We start from the raw sequence: 20,127 nt of genomic DNA, 5'->3' as shown, positions 1-20,127 counted from the left end.
AGGATTAGTGTAAATGGGTGTTTGTGAGCTAAAGAGCCTTTTTTTTGTGTGTGCATGACTTATGATTCTGAAGCCAAAAAAATCCAGCAAAATCTCACATCACCAGTTGGGGCATGAATAGGGTTAATGTTTCAGGTTGCTGATCTTTCATCAGAACTGGGAAATGGAACAAGTTTAGCGTTGAAGAGAAAGTGGGGAGAGGCAGAGACAGCAAATGATTGAAAGACACCACTGAGAGAGGGCGGTGACGGTGTATCTGGAGGAGGTGTGAATGGGAGCAGACGACTGTGATCTGAAATACCAGAAGAGGTCCAAGGAAAACATCAGAATGCTGGAAGTTTGAGCTACAAGGTGAAGTGCTGAAATTGGTGAATTCAGTATTGATTTTATCACCTGTGCCTAATTGTTCTCAAGAAGATGATAACAAAGAGAGCATTTTCACGACACAGTCCATGTGGTGAAGGTGCTCTCTTGGTGGTGTTGAAAAGATGCATGGATAGGCTTAAACCCAGCAACAATGAAGGAACAGCGATGTGTTTGCTGTCACGATGGTGTATAGTAGGAATGTTTTGAGTCAATGGACCAAGAAAATGCAGAAAACAGGGAGAATACTGCAGCCTTTATTTCACATACCAGGGTAATATAATGAATGAACAACACTATGATGCTGGAGGAACTCAGCAGGCCAGGCAGTATCTGTGGAGAAAAGCAGGCGGTCAACGTTTTGGGTCAGGACCCTTCTTCAGGACTGAAGATAGGAAAAGGGGAAGCCCAATATATAGGAGAGAAAAGCAGAGCAGTGATAAGTGGACAAAAGATGGGAGGCGGGGTGGGCACAGGGTGGTGATAGGTAGATGCAGGTAAGAGATCGTGATAGGCAGGTGTGGGGGAGGAGGGGAGAGCAGATCCAGCAAGGGATGGGTCAAAGGTAAAGAGAAAAAAAAGATGGGGAAGACAAAAGAGAGAGAGGCTAGGAAAGGGAAGAAGAGGCATGGTCAGGGGTGGGTGTGGGGGGCAGTGGGGGGTTGAGGGGATTACTTAAAGTGGGAGAATTCAATGTCCATGCCGTTAGGCTGCAAGGTTCCAAGATGGAAAATGAGGTGCTGTTCCTCCAGTTTGCACTTGGAATTCTCCTGGCAGTGGAGGAGGCCGAGGACTGACATATCTGTGATAGAGTGGAAGGGGGAATAGAAGTGATTGGCAATGGGGAGATGCAGTTCATGGCTCCGTCCATAACCCATCCCCTTGTGTATCTGCTCTCCCCTCTTCCCCCGCGCCTGCCTATCACTATCTCGACCTATCACCACCTTGTGCCCACCCCGACTCCCCTCTTCTGTCCACCTATCATTGCTCTGCTTTTCCCTCCTATATATTGGGCTTCCCCTTTTCCCATCTTCAATCCTGAAGATGGGTCCTGACCCAAAATGTTGACCGCCTGCTTTTCTCCACGGATGCTGCCTGGCCTGCTGAGTTCCTCCAGCATCATAGTGTTTTTGATCTGGATTCCTGCATCTGCAGTCCTTTATTTCTCAGGGTAATATAATGGTTCATCCAAGAACATAGAACATTACAGCACAGTACAGGCCCTTTGGCCCAAGATGTTGTGCTGACACTTTATCCTGCTCTAAGATCTACCAAACCCTTCCCTCCCACATAGCCCTCCATTTTTCGATCATCCATGTGCCTATCTAAGAGTCTCTTAAATACCCCTAACGTATCTGCCTCCACCACCTCTGCCGGCAGTGCGTTCCACGCACCCACCACTCTGTGTAAAAACCTTACTTCTGACATCCCCCTTATACCTTTCTTCAATCACCTTAAAATTACGTCTCCTCGTGTTAGCCATTTTCGCCTGACAGTCCACTTGATCTATGCCTCTTATCATCTTGTACACCTCTGTCAAGTCACCTCTCATCCTTCTTCTCTCCAAAGAGAAAAGCCCTAGCTCACTCAACCTATCCTCAAAAGACATGCTCTCCAATCCAGGCAACATCCTGGTAAATCTCCTCTGCACCCTCTCTAAAGCTTCCACACTCTTCCAATAATGAGGTGACGGGAACTGAACACAATACTCCAAGTGTGGTCCAACCAGAGTTTTATAGAGCTGCAACATCACCTCGCGGCTCTTGAACTCAATACCCCAAATGATGAAGGCCAACACACCATATGCCTTCTTAACAACCCTATCAACCTGCGTGGCAGCCTTGAGGGATCTATGGATGTGGACCCCAAGATCTCTCTGTTCCTCCACACTGCTAAGGGTCCTGCCATTAACCTTGTATTCTGCTTTCAAGTTCGATCTTCCAAAGTGTATCATTTCACACTTTTCCGGGTTGAACTCCATCTGCCACTTCTCAGCCCAGCTCTGCAGCCTATCAGTGTCCTGTTGTAATTTACAGCAAACTTCTACATTATCCAGAACACCACCTATCTTCATGTCATCTGCAAGCTTACTAGCCCACCCTTCCACATCCTCATCAAAGTCATTTATAAAAATCACAAAGAGCAGGTGTCCCAGAACAGATCCCTGCAGAGCACGACTGTTCACTGACCTCCAGGCAGAATACGCTCCATCTACAACCACCCTCTGTCTTCTACGGGCGGCACAGTAGCATAGCGGTTAGCATAACACTATTACAGGACCAGCGACAGGTTCAATTCCCGCCGCTGTCTGTAAGGAGTTTGTACGTTCTCCCTGTGTCTGCATAGATCAGCCATGATCATATTGAACGGTGGGGCAGGCTTGAGGGGCCGAGGGGCCTAGTCCTGCTCCTATTTCCTAGTGTTCTTGTGAAAGAAATCATTTTTCTTTGTGACTGAATGAATCCATATTATTTGCTACCATCTCTCTAGGGAGCCCATATTCCAGTTGCTCTCTGAAATTCCATTTCTGTGGAGTGGGTTTGAGTCCAGGCACTGGCTGTGCCCTTCGATTTTGCTGTTATGGACAAATCTTTTGTGTGCTCTATTATCCGATCCCTGCAGACTCCTGTCACTCATCACTCATGTCAAACAATGGCGATACATGACTATTTTAATTCCAAGGTGCTGTGCTGCCCACTGATTAATGTCCCCCATCAGAGACCCACTTCATTTTAAGATGAACAGCTGCTTGTCCTTTCAGCTTGTCCTAGATCCAAGAACACCTGCCTCAGAGTTTCAGACAGAAGCCCCAGGAAACCTTTCTTTAATTGGGCCATTCTTTCTGTTATGTGCCTGTGGACGGGTAAGTTAACCAACGTCGATGTATTCTCCCAGGCCAACGTTCTCAGTGTTGAGGCCTTAGTTACATTCAGTTTCCTACACTCGGCAGGCCCTGTCACTAACATGCCCAACACCAGACCCTCAAAACAGGTGCTTTATTCAGGTCTCTACCATGGGAAGAGTTTACCAGGCAAAAAAGATTCAAGGATGTGCTCAAAGCCTCTTGATGAAATGCAATATCTGTACTGACTCCTGGGCAGCTCTTGCCCATAACTGTACCAAGTGGAGGAATATCCAGGATGGTATTGAGAACACCGTCCATACATTGGAAGCACACAACAGCCGCACATAAGGTGGCGCAGTGAAACAACAAGTAGTGCTGCTGCCACACGTCTCTAGTGTCTCGTGTTTGATTTGTGAATGGAATCACAATACCAGGTATTGCTACTTCTAAGTTTATTACAGAACGAAGTCATTGGCAGAATTGAAGATGACTGGGCCTAGAACACTGCCTGACAAACTCCTGCAACAACAACTAACAATCTGCTGGAGGAACTCAGTGGGTCGAGCAGCATCTGTGGGGGTGGGAGTGGGCAAGAGAATTGTCAATGTTTCAAGTCGAAGCCCTGCATCAGTGGCTGCTCAGCCTGCTGATTTCCTCCAGCACATTGTTTGTTGCTCTAGATTCTAGCATCTGTGGTCTCTTGTGCCTCTTGTGCCTCCTGCAACAACGTCCTGGGACTCGTCCTTCAACAACAACGTCACCTTCCTTTGTGCAAAGTCTTTATTTTCGCTTGATGTCCTTGTCACTGGAAGCATCAGCATTTATTGTCCATCCCTGATCTCCCCTCAATGGATGAGGTCATTAACAGTCAAGAGGAGAGCTATAATAGGAACCTGAGGGGCAACATTTTCACCCAAAGAGTGGTCAGTACAAGGAATGAGCTGCCAGAGGAAGTGGTTGAGGCAGGTACATTAACAACATTTAAAAGGTACTTCGATAGGAAAGGTTTAGAGGGATATGGGCCAAACACAGGCAAAAGTGACTACGTTAGATGGGAATCTTGGTTGGCATGGACCAGTTGGGCCGAAGGGCCTGTTTCTGTGCTGTATGACTCAACTACATTGTTGGGTCTGGGGTCACATACTGTGTAGGCCAAACAGAAGGCATTTTTTTTTCCTGATGGAAGTTAGTGAACCAGATGGGTTTTAACCACAGTTTATGAGTTTTGTGCTTAATTTTACTAAGACTACCTTTTTTTTAAATTCTATATTTATTTACCCACTCAAATTTCAGTTTCCCAGCTGTCTTGATGAGATTTGAACACATCTCTGGATCAGTGGCCCAAAATTCTGGCTGCTAGTCCATTGGCTTATCCACTTGGTGCTTGTATACTATGATGACAATTACAAGGGAGTTTTCCCTCAATGCTGATTGACTTCAGATCCACCAAGCCACCGTGATGCCTCACACCGGCAAATGCTGCTTTGGCATTGGTATTGGTTTATTATTGTCACTTGTACTGAGGTACCGTGAAAAACTTGTCTTGCATACCAATCGTTCAGGTCAATTCATTACACAGTGCAGTTACATTGAGTTAGTACAGAGTGCATTGAGGTAGTACAGGTAAAAACAATAACAGTACAGAGCAAAGTGTCACAGCTACAGAGGAAGTGCAGTGCAGGTAGACAATAAGGTGCAAGTTCACAATAAGGTAGATTGTGAGGTCAAGAGTCCATCTCATCGTATAAGGGAACATCTTATCACAGTGGGATAGAAGCTGTCCTTGATCCTGGTGGTATGTGCCCTCAGGCTCCTGCATCTTCTGCCTGTATCTTGATGTTGAGGGACAACACTTGCACTTCGCCTCTGGAGTTTGGCAATGTTTGGAACAAGGGTTTGCTTAAGGCTGGAGCTGGTGAGCAGGTTGCTGGAGAGAAATTGCTGTGAGATAGCACCTTCGACCACACCTTCCACCACTTTGCTAATGACTGAGAGTAAACCAACTGGGTGGTAATCAGTAGAATAAGTCCTGCTTTTTATGAATAGGAAATATCCTGGCAACTTCCATTTCAAGCAGTTGCCAGTGTTGTAACCGTACCGGAACAGCTTGGCTAGAGGAGCAACAGACAATCTGCTGGAGGAACTCAGCAAGTCAAGCAGCATCTGTGGGGGGGAAAGGAATTGTTGATGTTTCAGGTCGAAACCCTGCATCAGGACCAGAGGTGCAACTCTTCCAGAATACATAACTTCACTGCTACCACAGGGATGTTATCTGGTTGCACAGCCTTTGCTTTATCCTGTAAACTCAGTCATTTCTTGACATCACCTGGAGTGAATCAGATTGGCCAAAGGCTATTCCCTGTAACACAGAGGATCTCAGGAGGAAGCCGAGCTGGATCATTCACTTGGCATTTCCTGCTGAACATGATTGTAAATACTTCAACCTCATCTTTCACATTCACCCATGATTGAGGAACTGCATATTCTTGGAACCTCCTGCTCCCTCTGGCTGTTTAGTTGTCCACCACCATTCATGACAAGATGTGTAGGAACATCACAGCATTGATCTATTAGCTGTGGGAACATCAAGCTCTGTCTGTTGCATGCTGTTTTTGTTTCTGTTTACCCTGTAACTTTGGTGAGACTAGAACTAAGGGACATAGCCTTAAGATTCGGGGGAGTAGATTTAGGACGGAGATGAGGAGGGACTGCTTTTCCCAGAGAGTGGTGAATCTGCGGAATTCTCTGCCCAAGGAAGCAATAGAGGCTGCCTCATTAAATGTATTTAAGACACAGTTAGACAGATTTTTGCATAGTAGGGGAATTAAGGGTTTTGGGGAAAAGGCAGGTAGGTGGATCTGAGTCCACGGCCAGATCAACTATGATGTTCCATGGTCACACTGAGGTCAAAGGGCTAGATGGCCTTTTCTTGCTCCGATTTCTTATGTGCTTTTGTACCTGAAGCCTAGTGTTGTGGCTTCACCAGATTGACACCTTTAGGTGCACCTGGTGCAGCTCCTGGTATGTCTTGCACTCTTCACTGAACCGTTGTTGATCTTCCAGCTTGGTAGGAGTGGTAAAGTGAAGGATACACCAGGCCATGAGGATGCAGATTGCAGAGGTGCACATTTCTGCTGCTGATGGTGGTTCACAGTGCCTCATGGAGGCTGGTTTTTAGCTGCCAGATCTGTTCTGAATCTATCCCATTCAGTGGTACTTCAAGATGCTCACGAGGGTTGACCTCAGTGTGACCATGTAACGTCATCAGCACAAGGATTTTTCAGTGGTCACTCCATGTTATCACCCACACAACATCACTAAAACAGATCAGCTCACCATCATAACATCGCTGTCTATTGGAGATCTTTGTGTGTAAATTGGCCTGTAAATTAAGACATTGGACTCATAGTCACACTTGCCGCAAGTGTGGCTCCCCATGCGTTGCTGGCACCTCTGTCTCAATCATTCCACAGGACGGAGCAGTCAGTGATTGGTGGTTTGTCAGCAGGTGACCCCTCCCACAGACCCCTTTGATGAACCTCTGACAGCTTGCATCACCAACGCTCTTTTCTCCTGTTTCTCAATGTCTCTGATGATCGGGAGGCAAATAATTAAATAAATAAATAGATGTGATGTATAGATACAATTTTATATTTATATACACACACACAAATTTTAAAAATTATTTTTTTAAGTGCAAGATGGTACCGGAGCATGGCAACTCGTTGCAAACTGCTCTCTGCAGATATATTCATTACTTCTATTGTAAACATTCTACTCTTTTCCTGAAAGCACTAGGCTCAAGGATAGCTTCTATCCCACTGTTATAAGATTATTGAATGGACCTCTTGTACGATAAAGTGGACTCTTGACCTGACAATCTACCTCGTTATGGCCTTGCACCTTATTGTCTGCCTGCACTGCACTTTCTCTGTAACTAACACTATATTCTACATTCTGTTATTGCTTTTCACTTGTACTTCCTCGATGTACTGATGTAATGAAATGATCTGTATGGATGGCATGCAAAGCAAAGTTTTTCACCACCTTGCTACATGTGACAATAATAAACCAATTTACCAATTTATTTATCCAACATACATTTTAAATGACTTTATTTGGAAAAGCAAAATGCTACTGTCATTTTCCTTTTTATTGAAGGTCAGTGGTCCATATAGTGCCTGTGACTGTACTGGATGATCTAGCAATGGTAGGTGCAAAATTGAGGAACCAGGTAGGAAGTGTACCTGGCTCACAGCTCAGTAGGTTATGGAACATCCCTAGACTCTGGTTAGACCAGTGGTGGAGCACGAGGTATGAACTTCAATGTGCTCTGTATTTCCACACTGCAGGGATCAGTCCACCTGCGATCTGGCCCTTGGACAACACTCACTGGACCCTTCATAGGCTGCAAAGCATTTCTGGTGGTCTGACAGGAATGTGAAATATACCTCAGAAATGCAACCCTCTCTTTACTAATCATACATATCCACCAGTGTTAAATAGTGGCATTGGGAAGGCTGGTGAAACTTCAAATTGATGGAATTAGCGGATGCCAATATGACAACAAGCAAGAATAACAACATCTTGCAAAGGCACTTGTCATGTGTATGAGTTAGATAAAATGAACCAGTTGGCATAAGGTTCCTCTATTTCTGCATGGCTGTCCGACACTCACTCACTTGGGATACGTTCTCCTTTGCCAAACTATTTAAGATTTTCCTTACTGTCTGCTCTCCATGCCAACATAAGATGGCCAACATAAGGTCCAAGATTTAGCTGAAGATAAAACTTGGCATCCATCAATTTGTGGCAGTAATTATCTGAATAATTTGCACCACTTCTCTTCTACAGTAAAAACAGCATCTTCTCCTCAACTTCCCCATGGTTTACATGAAGTTGTTTTATTGACCCAGGAATCTCACCACAAAATACTGTTTGATAACGAATAACTTAAATATCCTTCTGAAATGTGCTAATTATCTGCCACTAAACTTCTCTTCTCCAGAGAGGAAACAATTTTAAGTGTGGAATCTCATTCCTTTAGACGGTGATTTTTATCAGGTGTTAAAAATGGTCCTTTTCACCTCTCTGCCTTTTTTTAAATAATCACTCTTAATCTACAATTTCTTGACATCTTTTCATTCCTCTGACATTGAACTTGTCCAATTCTCTCCTCAGACTTCCTTCTGATTGTTTCACAGTCCATTAATCTTATTCATTAAGGTGATGGATTTATGTGATGTGGACATCATCAACAAGGGCAGCATTTATTGCCCATCCCTAACTGCCCTTGAGAAGGCGGTGGTGAGGTGCCTTCCTGAACCACTACAGTGTGGCTGGTGATTGTGTTCCCATAGTTCCAGGATTTAGACCTAGCAACAAAGAAGGAACAGTGATATAGTCACAAACCAGGTTATGGTGCTCTCATGTTCCGTCCTTTTTTCCCATATTTCCTTATGACATAAAGGGCCAAATGGCCTCCTTCTATGCTGACTCACAGAGCAATCCCATTACCCCACTAATTTGCCCTGTAGCTGTTCTCCCCCCACTACAATTCTACCACTCATCCATACTTGGGGCAATTTACAGCGGCCAATCGATCTACCCACATTCCCATCAACCCCACGACCCAGATTCAACAACTTACCTACCCAGTAAGGACACTTACGGTGGCCAGATAACCCATCAACCCACATGTCCTTAGGATGTGGGAGGAAACCAGAGTACCGGGGAAATCCATGCAGTCACAGGGAGAACGACACACAGACAGTGCCAGAAGTCAGGATTGAACCCAGGTCACTGGAGCTGCAAGGCAGCAGCTCGACTAGCTGCATTACTCTACCAATTTGGGATGTACTGTCAAAGAAGCCTTGACCAGTTACTGCCATGCATTTTTTTGATTGTGCATACTAGGCAATACTGTATTGGTAGTGAAGGGGGTGTCAATTAAATGAGCTGCTTTTCTTGGATGGTGTCAAGCTCCTTGAGTGCTTTATTGTGTGCTCATATAGATGAGAGGAGATGTAGGTGGTGAAAAGGTCCTGGGGAGTCTAGAGCTGAGCCACTCTCCACAGGATACCTACAAGTTATTGTAGCCACTGTTGCTGGCCTGTTAGATTCCAAGTTAACGGTGACAGCCAAAATACTGATGGTCAGGGACTCAGTGATACCCTGTTGTCCTGAGTGTGTCACAACCATCTCACAATCCCAGCAACGTTGTTGGTAAAAATTAAAACTTTAATCATGTACCAACAATATTCCCCAAACCAACTTTGGTGGTCTCACAGCACTTAAGAAGCATCTGGATAAGTATTTAATCACCGAGGCATTGTAGGATATGGACCAAGTGGTGGTACATAGGACTTAGAACAGTACAGCACAGGAACAGGCCCTTCGGCCCACGATGTCTGTGCTGAACACGATGCCGAATTAAACTAAATCTGCCTGAACATGATCCATTTTCATGTGTCTATCTAAAAGCCTCTTAAATGCTTCTATCATATCTGCTCCCACCACTGCCCCTGGCAGCCCATTCCAGGTACCCACCACTCTCTGTGTAAAAAAACTTGCCCTGCACATCTCCATTAAACTTTCTCCCGCTCACCTTAAATGCATGTCCTCTAGTACTTGACATTCCTACTCTGGGAAAAAAGTTTCTGAATGTCTACCTTATCTGTGCCTTTCATGATCTTATAAATTTCTGTCAGGTATCCCCTCAACCTCCGCTGCTCCAGAGAAAACAACCCCAGTTTGCTCAACATCTCCTTACAGCTCATACCCTTTAATCCATGCAGCATCTTGGTAAACCTTTTCTGAACCCTCTCCAAAGTCTCCACATCTGACCTTTAATGGGGTGATCAGAACCGCACGCAGTAGAATCACTATCTCAAAGGTTCAGACTGTTTATCCTATCTACATATAAAGGTGGTTAGTATAGATAGGTACTTGATGGTAAAGAGCAGAGGCATGGTGGGTTGAAGGGCCTGTTCATGTGCCGTGTGACTCTGTGACGGTAACAATGTGAGGCAGCATGTATTTTGGATTGGGTAAACCATATTTAATTCATGTGTTGTGTGCATGGAGTGTCTCATTTGCTTCCATTGCAGATATTGAAAATATCTTTAAGTTGGATCGATTGGAACATCTTTGCAAACCAGTTGACTTACAAAGCCAAAAACAATGGTCCTGAGCTGTGCCTGAAGGCTTTGGAATCAGATAGCACTGGCCCTATCAAATGCTTCTTTGTCCCAAGGCAACACTGCTGTCTCAGAATAGAAGGTTCCTCTACCGGCACTCATTTGTATCACTGCTCATGGGAAGTTAGTTAGACCACCATAGGAGAACACATTTGCTATAATTTTTATCTCTGATTCAGAGCAAACTCATCTGCTTTTCATTGCAAGAACATCCCTCTGTCTTGCTATGAATAATGATATCTCCTGGGCATTGAGCACGGTATGATGTGTTCAGCTTTGTAGACAGATGGTCGTGCTCTAGGCCAAACCCTTGAATCTGAGGCATCATCAGAAATAAGTGTTTCATTAAATGTCCCAGGAGAATTTAATCAATGCATTCTTGAAAGTTCAAAAAAGCAGTGATGCTCCTTCAGTGTGTGGTACAAACATACCAACACAGCTCAATTAGAAGAAAATGTGTGAGTGCAAGTTAATTTTTGATGCAAATTTTTGTTAATTTTTAATCAGTGCAATTGAGTCTTTGGCATTCAGTCATTATGAACAGAAATTGCAAGAAGCCTGTTCAGCAGTTGGTTCACCACAGCCTAGTGAACATTTTGCACAATCAAAGGGCCTGTGTTTCAGGAGAGTGCAAGGGATATTACATGTGTGTGTTGGGAGGAAAGAGTTTGGGCAGAGAAACTTAAGGGCCAGAAGGGGACTAGGAGCAATTGATAGGTAGAGCGACCAGGGCAAAAATTGGGAAAGGGATTGGGGTGAGGGGCAGGGCAGGGGGCAGGAATTTAGGTATCACAAGGCAGCACAGTGGGTCTAATAGTAGAGCTGCTGCCTCACAGCAGCAGTGAAGTGTGTTCAATACTGACCTCCGGTCCTGTCTATATGTGGAGTTTACATATTCTCCTAGTGATCACGTGTGTTTGCTCTGGGCTCCAGTTTTCTCCCACATCCCCAAGACATGTAAGTTGATGGGTTACTTGGCAACTGTGAGTGTGTGGGTGAGTTGTTGAATCTGGAGGATGGAGTGGGGGAAGGTGAGGTGTTGACGGGAATATGGGAAGAATCAAATGGGATTAGTGTGGGATTGGTGTAAATGAATACGTGATGGGCGACACAACCACACTGGGTCAGTGGGCTTGGTTCCATATCCGCAGAGTCCGTGATATTCTCACTGACAGAGTTGTACAGCAAGAAACAGGCCATTTGGCCTATCATGTCCACACTGACCAGTATCTATACTAGTGCCATTTACCCACATTTGGTCTGTAACCTTCTACACCTTGGTGATTCAAGTGCTCGTCTCAATGCTTCTTAAATGTTGTGAGGGGACCTGTCTCCAACACCTTCTCAGACAGTGAGTTCCAGATTCCAACCACACTCTGGGTGAAAAAAATCCCCTGTCAGATCTCCTCTAAACCTCCCACACCCACCATGGGAAGAAGGATTCTTACCATCCACCCTAGCTCTCCCCCTCATAACTTTGTACACCTCTATCAGGTCACCCCTTGGCCTCCTCCACCCCAGGGAAAACAAACCCAGACTCTCCAATGTCTCCTCATAACTACAAAGCTCCAATCCTGTCAACATCCTGGGTCCTCTGTTGCAGAAGGATATGCACGTTGAATTTCAGAGTCTTACACTATCCACAGATACCGGTGCAGAGCATTTGTGAGACATGTTTCAGCATTGCTTGCAGTAGACTTGCCCGACTGGGTTCCAGCCTATAGAGTCGCTCTGGGAACCTCCTTCAGGTAGGTCCCCAGTTACTAATCGTCCTTGCTGCTGGGACCTCCATCTCCTGGCAATAAATGGCGACCCTAGCATTGGACCTCACTCATTGCTCTGCCGACCTCTTCCCAACCATCAGCTTCCCTCCCAACTACTGCTAAGCATCTCCTCAGAGTCAGAGAGGCAAGGAGAGATACAGCACTTCAGCCCACTGAGTCCATGCTGACCACCAGGCACCCATTTTTATACTAATCCTACACTGAACCATTTTATTCTCCCCACATTCCCACCAAGTCCCTGCAGATTCTATGGCTCACCTGAACACTGCTGGAAATGTAAAGTGGCCAATTAACCGACTAAGGAAGCTGGTAGTGTCACCCACTATCTTCTAAAAGACAATTAAGAGCAACAAACGTTGGCTCTGGTAATGAAGCCTTCATTCTGTGAACAATTAAATAAAAAAAATAATTGGGTGCAGAGTTCTTGTAGAAATGTGGAAGTTTTTAGTTAATCCAAATGGTCAGGCTGATGTCTTGCACTGTGGTTCAGTTCTCACATTGGTTCATAGAGAGTTGGGAATGGTAACTGTTGAGCTGGTGATGTCTGGCAGAAGCTGCCGTCTCCTTAGGCCTTTCCACTCAGGAGCTGTGAATCTGTCTCTCACAATGTCATGGAGTCACACAGATAGAGGTGTACAAAGTTATGAGGGGGAGAGCTAGGGTGGATGGTAAGAATCCTTCTTCCCATGGTGGGTGTGGGAGGTTTAGAGGAGATCTGACAGGGGATTTTTTTCACCCAGAGTGTGGTTGGAATCTGGAACTCACTGTCTGAGAAGGTGTTGGAGACAGGTCCCCTCACAACATTTAAGAAGCATTGAGACGAGCACTTGAATCACCAAGGTGTAGAAGGTTACAGACCAAATGTGGGTAAATGGCACTAGTATAGATACTGGTCAGTGTGGACATGATAGGCCAAATGGCCTGTTTCTTGCTGTACAACTCTGTCAGTGAGAATATCACGGACTCTGCGGAACTCACAGAAGCCCCCATTCTATTTTATTGAAATTGGAATTGGTTTATTATTGTCACGTGTACTAAGATCCAGTGAAAAACTTAGTTGTTCATTGAAATTGTATTATTTAGCAAACTAAAATGTGATGCAGTGCAATCCAACTTCAAGGAACATGCACAGAGTTTAACTGAGTTGTCCATCAAGATACCAATGGACATCTGGGTATTACCCATCAGTAAGGCCATAGGAACAACCACGTCCCTTTGTAAACCCAGAAGCTCATGAAATCCAAGTGCTGTAAGTAAGTCATTAAAGAAAGGTTTGAAATGCCTAGTACCCAGACCCCGAGAGCCATCGTTTGGACATCCTAGTTTCATGCCTGAGTTTGGGTCACATGATGCATCTTTCATATCTAAATTAGAAAGTTAAAGCCCCACTTCAGAATGTAGCCTTGGCCATTATGCAGTCATCCAGAAAATCTGCTAATCCAGTACCATCAAAGTGCCAAGAGTACCATTTTCAGATGTAACTAGAGCCCTGGTCCAGATAAATGCAAATAATTCAATGGAACCGGTGGGTGGAGAATAGTGGGTTCTTCTAGCATACTGTCAGTCTATCTCCTAAAAACTAATTACAGTAAGAATCCGGCATCCAGTAGTTTGGATGTCCTGATGATTCAGCATCTGGCTCACTCATTAGTCTGGAATGTGAGCCAGGGGCTTAGTGAAGAGCAGGGCTCAGGAGTGTGGGTAGGTTTACAGCCAGAACCAGGGTCCAGAGCACTTATACATCTCCCTCCCTCTTTAAGCCTCAATGGGTTCACTGGAAAATTTATTATGTTACAAAATAATGAAATACTAGTGAAATAAAAGTGTGTTGGGCTATTAATAGGAGGAACATCCAGTAGTCCAGAAAATCTGCTGGTCCGGCATCACCAGAGTCCCAAGGGCACCAGATTATCAGACTTTTACATGTCAGGTTGGCCAAGGTTTGTGGGGCCTTGTTCTGTTCAGTAGTTTGCTGTACTGTGTAGCGAAACTGATGGACTCTAGAATGATTAATCATTTGAGGTACTTCTGAGAATCCTATTAAGATGTTCTAGAAAGCCTACCATTCTTTTGTGAGTAGACTGCTGGCTTTTTGAAAATGTTTAACTGTGAGATTTATTCAAGAAAGCTAGAGGAATTGGGTAGTAAGGATAAGCAAGTGGTACAACATTTCTTTAAATATTGTCCAACACAGTACATCTATCCTTGTTTCTGTACACTTTCTGTTTGAATTTTTCAATAATTCTAAATTATCAGTTGAGAGAGTAAAGAAGAAAAGTTTAGAAGTTTATCACATGGTTGAAACACTTCAAAATGTTTAGTGCAATGAGTTCCTATTTGATTGGGAATTACATAAGCTATTGGCTTTCATTTGGTGTACTGGTTAATTGAAAATCAACAGAAAAAATCAATGCTTGTTATGGTCTGTGTGTCTGCTCAGACATCTCAGCAGTGATTCATTTGGTAACTGTCGGAAAGCAGTGGGGTCAAGTATTGTTCCATAGTCTTGAGAGAATGATATCCCAGTGAAGAGCAGAGGAATAAAGAGTTAGAAACAGAAACATAGAAAACCTACAGCACAATTCATGCCCTTCAGCCCACAAAGCTGTGCCAAACATGTCCCTATCTTAGAAAGTACTAGGCTTACCAATAGCCCTCTATTTTTCTAAGCTCCATGTACCTATCCAAAAGTATCTTAAAAGACCCTATCACATCTGCCTCCACCACCGTGCACCCCTCTCTGAGTAAAAAATTTACCCCTGACATCTCCCCAGCACCTTAAACCTGTGTCCTCTTGTGGCAACCATTTCGGCCCTGGGAAAAAGCCTCTGACTATCTACACAATCAATGCCTCTCATCATCTTATACACTTCTATCAGGTCCCCCCTCATCCTCCGTTGCTCCAAGGAGAAAAGGCCGAGTTCCCTCAACATGCTTTCATAAGGCATGCTCCGTATTCCCCAGGCAGCATCCTTGTAAATCTCCTCTGCACCGTCTCTATGGCTTCCACATCCTTCCTGTAGTGAGGCAACCAAAACTGAGCACAGTACTCCAAGTGGGGTCTGACCAGGGTCCTATATAGCTGCAACATTACCTCTTGGCTCCTAAGGGAGGTCCCAGCGAACTACTTCAGAGAAGGACAGGAGGATTACCTCTGGAGTCTTTGTCCTTAGAGCGACGCTGAAGGAGACCATTCAGCCCATTGTGTCCATGCTGGCTCTCAGGAGAACCATCCCATTGGTCCCATTCCCCCTCCTTATTCCCCTGTACCTCAGCAACTTATTCCCTCTCACCCATCCCCATCAACTCCCCTTTGATTCTATGTGCCATTTACCTACACTAATGAGTAATTCACTGTAGCCAATTAACTTTCCAGCACGTGTTGGGATGTGGGAGGAAACCAGAGCAGCCAGAGGAAGCTCATGAAGTCACAGGAAAGATATGCAGACTCCACAGAACACAAGAAAATTGGAGCAGGAGTAGGCCACTTGGCCCCTCAAACCTGTCCCACCATTCAATACGATCATGGCCGCTCTGTGCTGGCCTCAACTCCTCTTCTGTGCCAGTTCCCCAAAACCCTCAGTTCCTCAATCTTTGAAAAACTTATCTCCTTCCACCTTAAATGATCCCACCTTCACAACCTTCGTGGGTAGAGGGTTCCAGAGATTCACCACCCTCTGCAGAAAGTAATTTCTACCCATCTCTGTTTTAAATAGCCGTCTCCTTACCTTGTAACCGTGGTTCCCTCATACAAGACTCTCCCACCAATGGAAGCTTCTCAACATCTACCCTGCCATGCCCCCTCAGGACCTTATATGTCTCAAAATGGTCACCCCCTCATTCTTCCGAACATCAAAAAATACAACTGCACAGAGACAACATCCAAGGTCACAGGATCAAACCTGGGTCTCTGGAGCGTGAGGTAGTAGTGCTGATCTGCTGCATCAGTGTGCCCTGACCAATGTTTATGCTTCAGACAACATCAGTAAAATATATATATATAATGATTATTACCATGTGATTGTTTCTGGGAGCTTGCTATGTACAAATTGGTTGCCTTAGTCCCTGCATTATAGCAATGATGTGCTTTAAGAGTTTTACATTGATTCTTGGGACCTTCTGATTCTAAAAGGCACTTTAGAAATTTAAGTCTGCAGCTTCAGTAACAGTCAAACATGATCCATTTATCAAGTTGTATCAAACTTGAACCCAGTGGGCTCAACCATCCTTCAAATACATCGCAAATTAACAGATAGCTCACTGTTTATTGAACATAAAACTTATTTAAAAGTTTGCAGCCATACCTGACCTTCACAACATCTGATCCAAAAGTGCCGTGTTACTCAGGCCAGGTGTTTGTACTCAAGTTCGCGGAGAGGGAACTGAACTCACGACCTTCCGGCTCATCGAAGAGAATGCTACCCACAGAGTCGCAGCTGACACTATCCGCAGATGCATGTAACGTCCTTGATATTATACGCATTCATTTTCTGCAGCACACCATGAACAACAGCATGAATCTATTTAGTAAACTCAGATCACTGTTGTTCAGCTGCCCATGTATTTTAGAACAGCAGAACCTGATTGTTTAATTGACATTGGTAGCATACTGCAGTTAGAATTACTCTGAGCTCCAACATCTTTCAAACTAACAGACAGCCTAATGTATAGGCCATGGCTCTTTTTTTAAACCTCTTAATGTCTGTCTCTTGAAGTGAACTTTACTAACTCCTTTAGGGAGTCTGGTTGTCATCAGATATACTGCCACAGGAAGGGATTGTTCCGTGGCCGTGTATGGCAGGAGCACCAGCAATCAAGGGATGTCGGGCTTGTTCAGGAAAGCGGTCCTGACATACAGTATGACTCATCATCTCTTTGAATGGTGGAACAAGCAGCAGGGGCTGAATGGCCAACTCCTGCTTCTGTTTCTTATGTAACCCAGGTTCAAAGTGATGTCTCTGGTCAGTAGCCGTTACAGCTAACGATATTCTCACTGGAATATTCAACAGATAATGAAGCAAGCCCTGGTCCACATCCAGGGTATGGATAGTAATATTTTCTCCACACAAGTGCCGTGTAATGACAATCTCCAATGAAAGTATGTCTTACCACTTCCCTTTGATGTTTAATGACATTACTGTTGCTGCTTCTCCTGCTAACAATATCCTGGAGGGTCAGTGTTAACCAGAAATTTCACATAAATATTCTGGCCACAAGAACAGATCAGAGGTTGGGCATCGTGTGGTGAGTGGAGCCATCCCTCGGCACCTAAAGCCTTCTACCATCCGCAAGACAAGTCAGGGTTACGATGGATCCTCTCCACTTACAGCACCTACAGCACTCCAGGACAAACCAATTCATTTGACTGACATCCATCCATCACTCTAAACGTTCGCAGTGTCCACTGCTGGTGTACTATGGCTGCATTACAGCTATAATCCTTCATCGTCATTGGCTCGAAAACCAGAATCTCCCCACCCAACAGCAATGTAAGATAAGATAAGATTTCTTTATTCGTCACAAGTGTAGCAGTTAGCATAACGCTTTACAGCACCAGTGACCCGAGTTCAATTCTGGCCACCGTCTGTAAGGAGTTTTGTACGTTCTCCCTGTGTCTGCGTGGGTTCCCTCCGGGTGCTCCGGTTTCCTCCCACATTCCAAAGATGTACGGGTTAGGAAGTTGTGGGCATGCTATGTTGGTGCCAGAAGCATGGCAACACTTGCGGGCTGCCCCCAGAACACTCTATGCAAAAGATGCATTTCACTGTGTGTTTCGATGTACAAGTGACTAATAAATATATCTATTCTTATCTTATACATAAGATACATACATTAAGGTAGTACAAAAGGGAGAAAAGCAGAATGCAGAATATAGTGTTACAGTTGGGCTACAGAGAAAGTGCAGTGCCGGTAGACAAATAAAGTGCAAGGGCCATGACGAGGTAGATTGAGAGATCAAGAGTTCATCTTTGTCGTATAAGAGGTCCTTTCAAGAGTCTGGTAACAGCGGGATAGAAGCTCTCCTTGAGCATGGTGCTGCGTGTTCTCAAGCTTTTGTACTTTCTGCCCGATGCGATAGTTGGCACACTGTTATTACAAGCATAACCTTTCACCTATATTGATTGTATGCATTTTCCCAGCCCTTCCAGTTGACAAGTTGACTTTGATGAATCAATTCATTGATTACTCTGTTGTGTCTCTCCCGATTACAGCCTGCAGCCTGAAGGAGCTGAGGTTCTTCTGAGTCCTGAGGTTACCTGTGGACCGCCAGGTTTAGCCTTATCCAATCCAGTTGCTCTGACGATCCCTCACTGTGCGATGGTGTGTCCAGACCACTGGAGCATAAAGCTGAAGAGGCAGATCCTGACAGGAAAATGGGAGGTAAGTTTGGAGACATTTTCAGATTCCGTGCAATAGCCGCATTGACGTATTCAGATTGACCCTGATTCAAGCTGACCCTGGGGTAGATGGCAGTACTGAAAGGAGTGGACAAGAAGGTGGGATAAATCTGGAAGCATGATTCAAAGACCATGGAAAAAACTGAAGGAGTTTCAAAAGTTTGAATCAAGGACCTAAGAACCAGACCAAGTCAACAAGCTCCCTGAGGTTGATCATAAGAATCACAGGAATTCAAAGCACCAAAGGATGTCATTGGACCCATTGTGCAAGTACCAGTGAAAAAGGAGTCTTTCTGACATTTGTCCTCTTCTCTACTCTTGATACGGAGACCAGTAGGTTACAAGACACCAAGTGCTCCCTGATTACTTTTTAAGCATACCTCCACCACAGTTTAAAGCAGTGAGGTCCAGATGCCCTCCAACACACTCAGTTGAAAGGAAAATACACAATTTACTTCTAAATCTTTTGCCTGATACTTTAAACCTATGTACTCTATTATTAAGCTCTCTACCAAGGGAAACAGCTCAATCTTGTTCACACTTCCTAGGCCTCTCATAGTTGTATACACCGCAACTAAATGAGGTACAGTATGGATATAGACCCTGCAACTCACTGATTTTACACTAATCCTACATTAACCCCATTTTTAAAATTCTCCCCACATATTAAACAACTCTTCCCCCCTCACCCCGATCCTACCACTGACCTACACACAAGGGCAACTTACAGCGGCCAACTAACGTAGCAAGCCCACACATCTTTGGGATGTTGGAGGAAACCAGAGCAGCTGGTGGAAACCCATTCAGTCACAGGTAGAATGTGCAAACTCCACACAGACGGCAACTGTTTTGAAGCTGGGACTCTGACCTGTGAGGCAGTGCCCCTGCTAGCTGCATCACTGTGCTGCCCAAAGCTACCTTTGTTCCAATGAGAATGATCCTGCCTCAGAATTGTTCCTCAGGACCACACTTCCAGCCATGGCACAATCCTTGTCAATCATTTCTGAGCCATCTCCGGTGTGATTGCATCCTTCCTTTAATGACCTGAAACCCTTCTTGTTTCACCATTCAGTTGTATAAAGGCTGACCTGTACCATAACTCCACCTCAGTAAAAGCTGATAATTTTGAAGATGTTAGATTAGATAAGGTGTCTTTATTAGTCACATGTACATTGAAACACACAGCGAAATGCATCTTTTGCGTCTAGTGTTCTGGGGGCAGCCCGAAAGTGTCACCACACTTCTGGCGCCAACGTAGCATACCCGCATCTTCCTAACCCATACGTCTTTGGAATGATGCAGTTGTAGATAAACTGGATTAAAACCCTTTGACCTGAAACATTAAATGAAAATCAAAAAAAAATCCAAACAAACTTGCTGAAATGAGATTAAAAAAATGAAAATGCTGGGAACACCCAGGAGGTCAGGCAGCATCTGTGGAGAGAGAAAGAATTCAAGTGAAGATCTTCAATCTGAACGTTCGTTCTGTTTCTCTCGCCACAGATGCTGCCTGACCTGCTGAGTGTTTACAACATTTT

At 44.6% G+C, this 20,127-nt stretch overlaps 1 protein-coding gene across 3 annotated transcripts in view; it reads left to right on the top strand.

Annotated features, from left to right (window-relative positions):
• Positions 1–20,127, top strand: part of LOC127584315 (netrin receptor UNC5D-like) — a 562,203-nt gene that overhangs the window by 499,119 nt on the left and 42,957 nt on the right. For all 3 annotated transcript variants that reach the window (XM_052041008.1, XM_052041010.1, XM_052041009.1), the window contains exon 12: positions 18,404–18,572. In XM_052041008.1, coding sequence (XP_051896968.1) covers positions 18,404–18,572 — 169 coding nt within the window. The remainder of the gene's footprint in view (positions 1–18,403; positions 18,573–20,127) is intronic.

Source organism: Pristis pectinata, chromosome 29 (assembly GCF_009764475.1).
Source record: "Pristis pectinata isolate sPriPec2 chromosome 29, sPriPec2.1.pri, whole genome shotgun sequence".
Lineage (NCBI taxonomy): Eukaryota > Metazoa > Chordata > Chondrichthyes > Rhinopristiformes > Pristidae > Pristis > Pristis pectinata.
The sequence above is the reverse complement of the archived record's forward strand: the minus strand, read 5'-3'. Positions and strand labels throughout refer to the sequence as shown.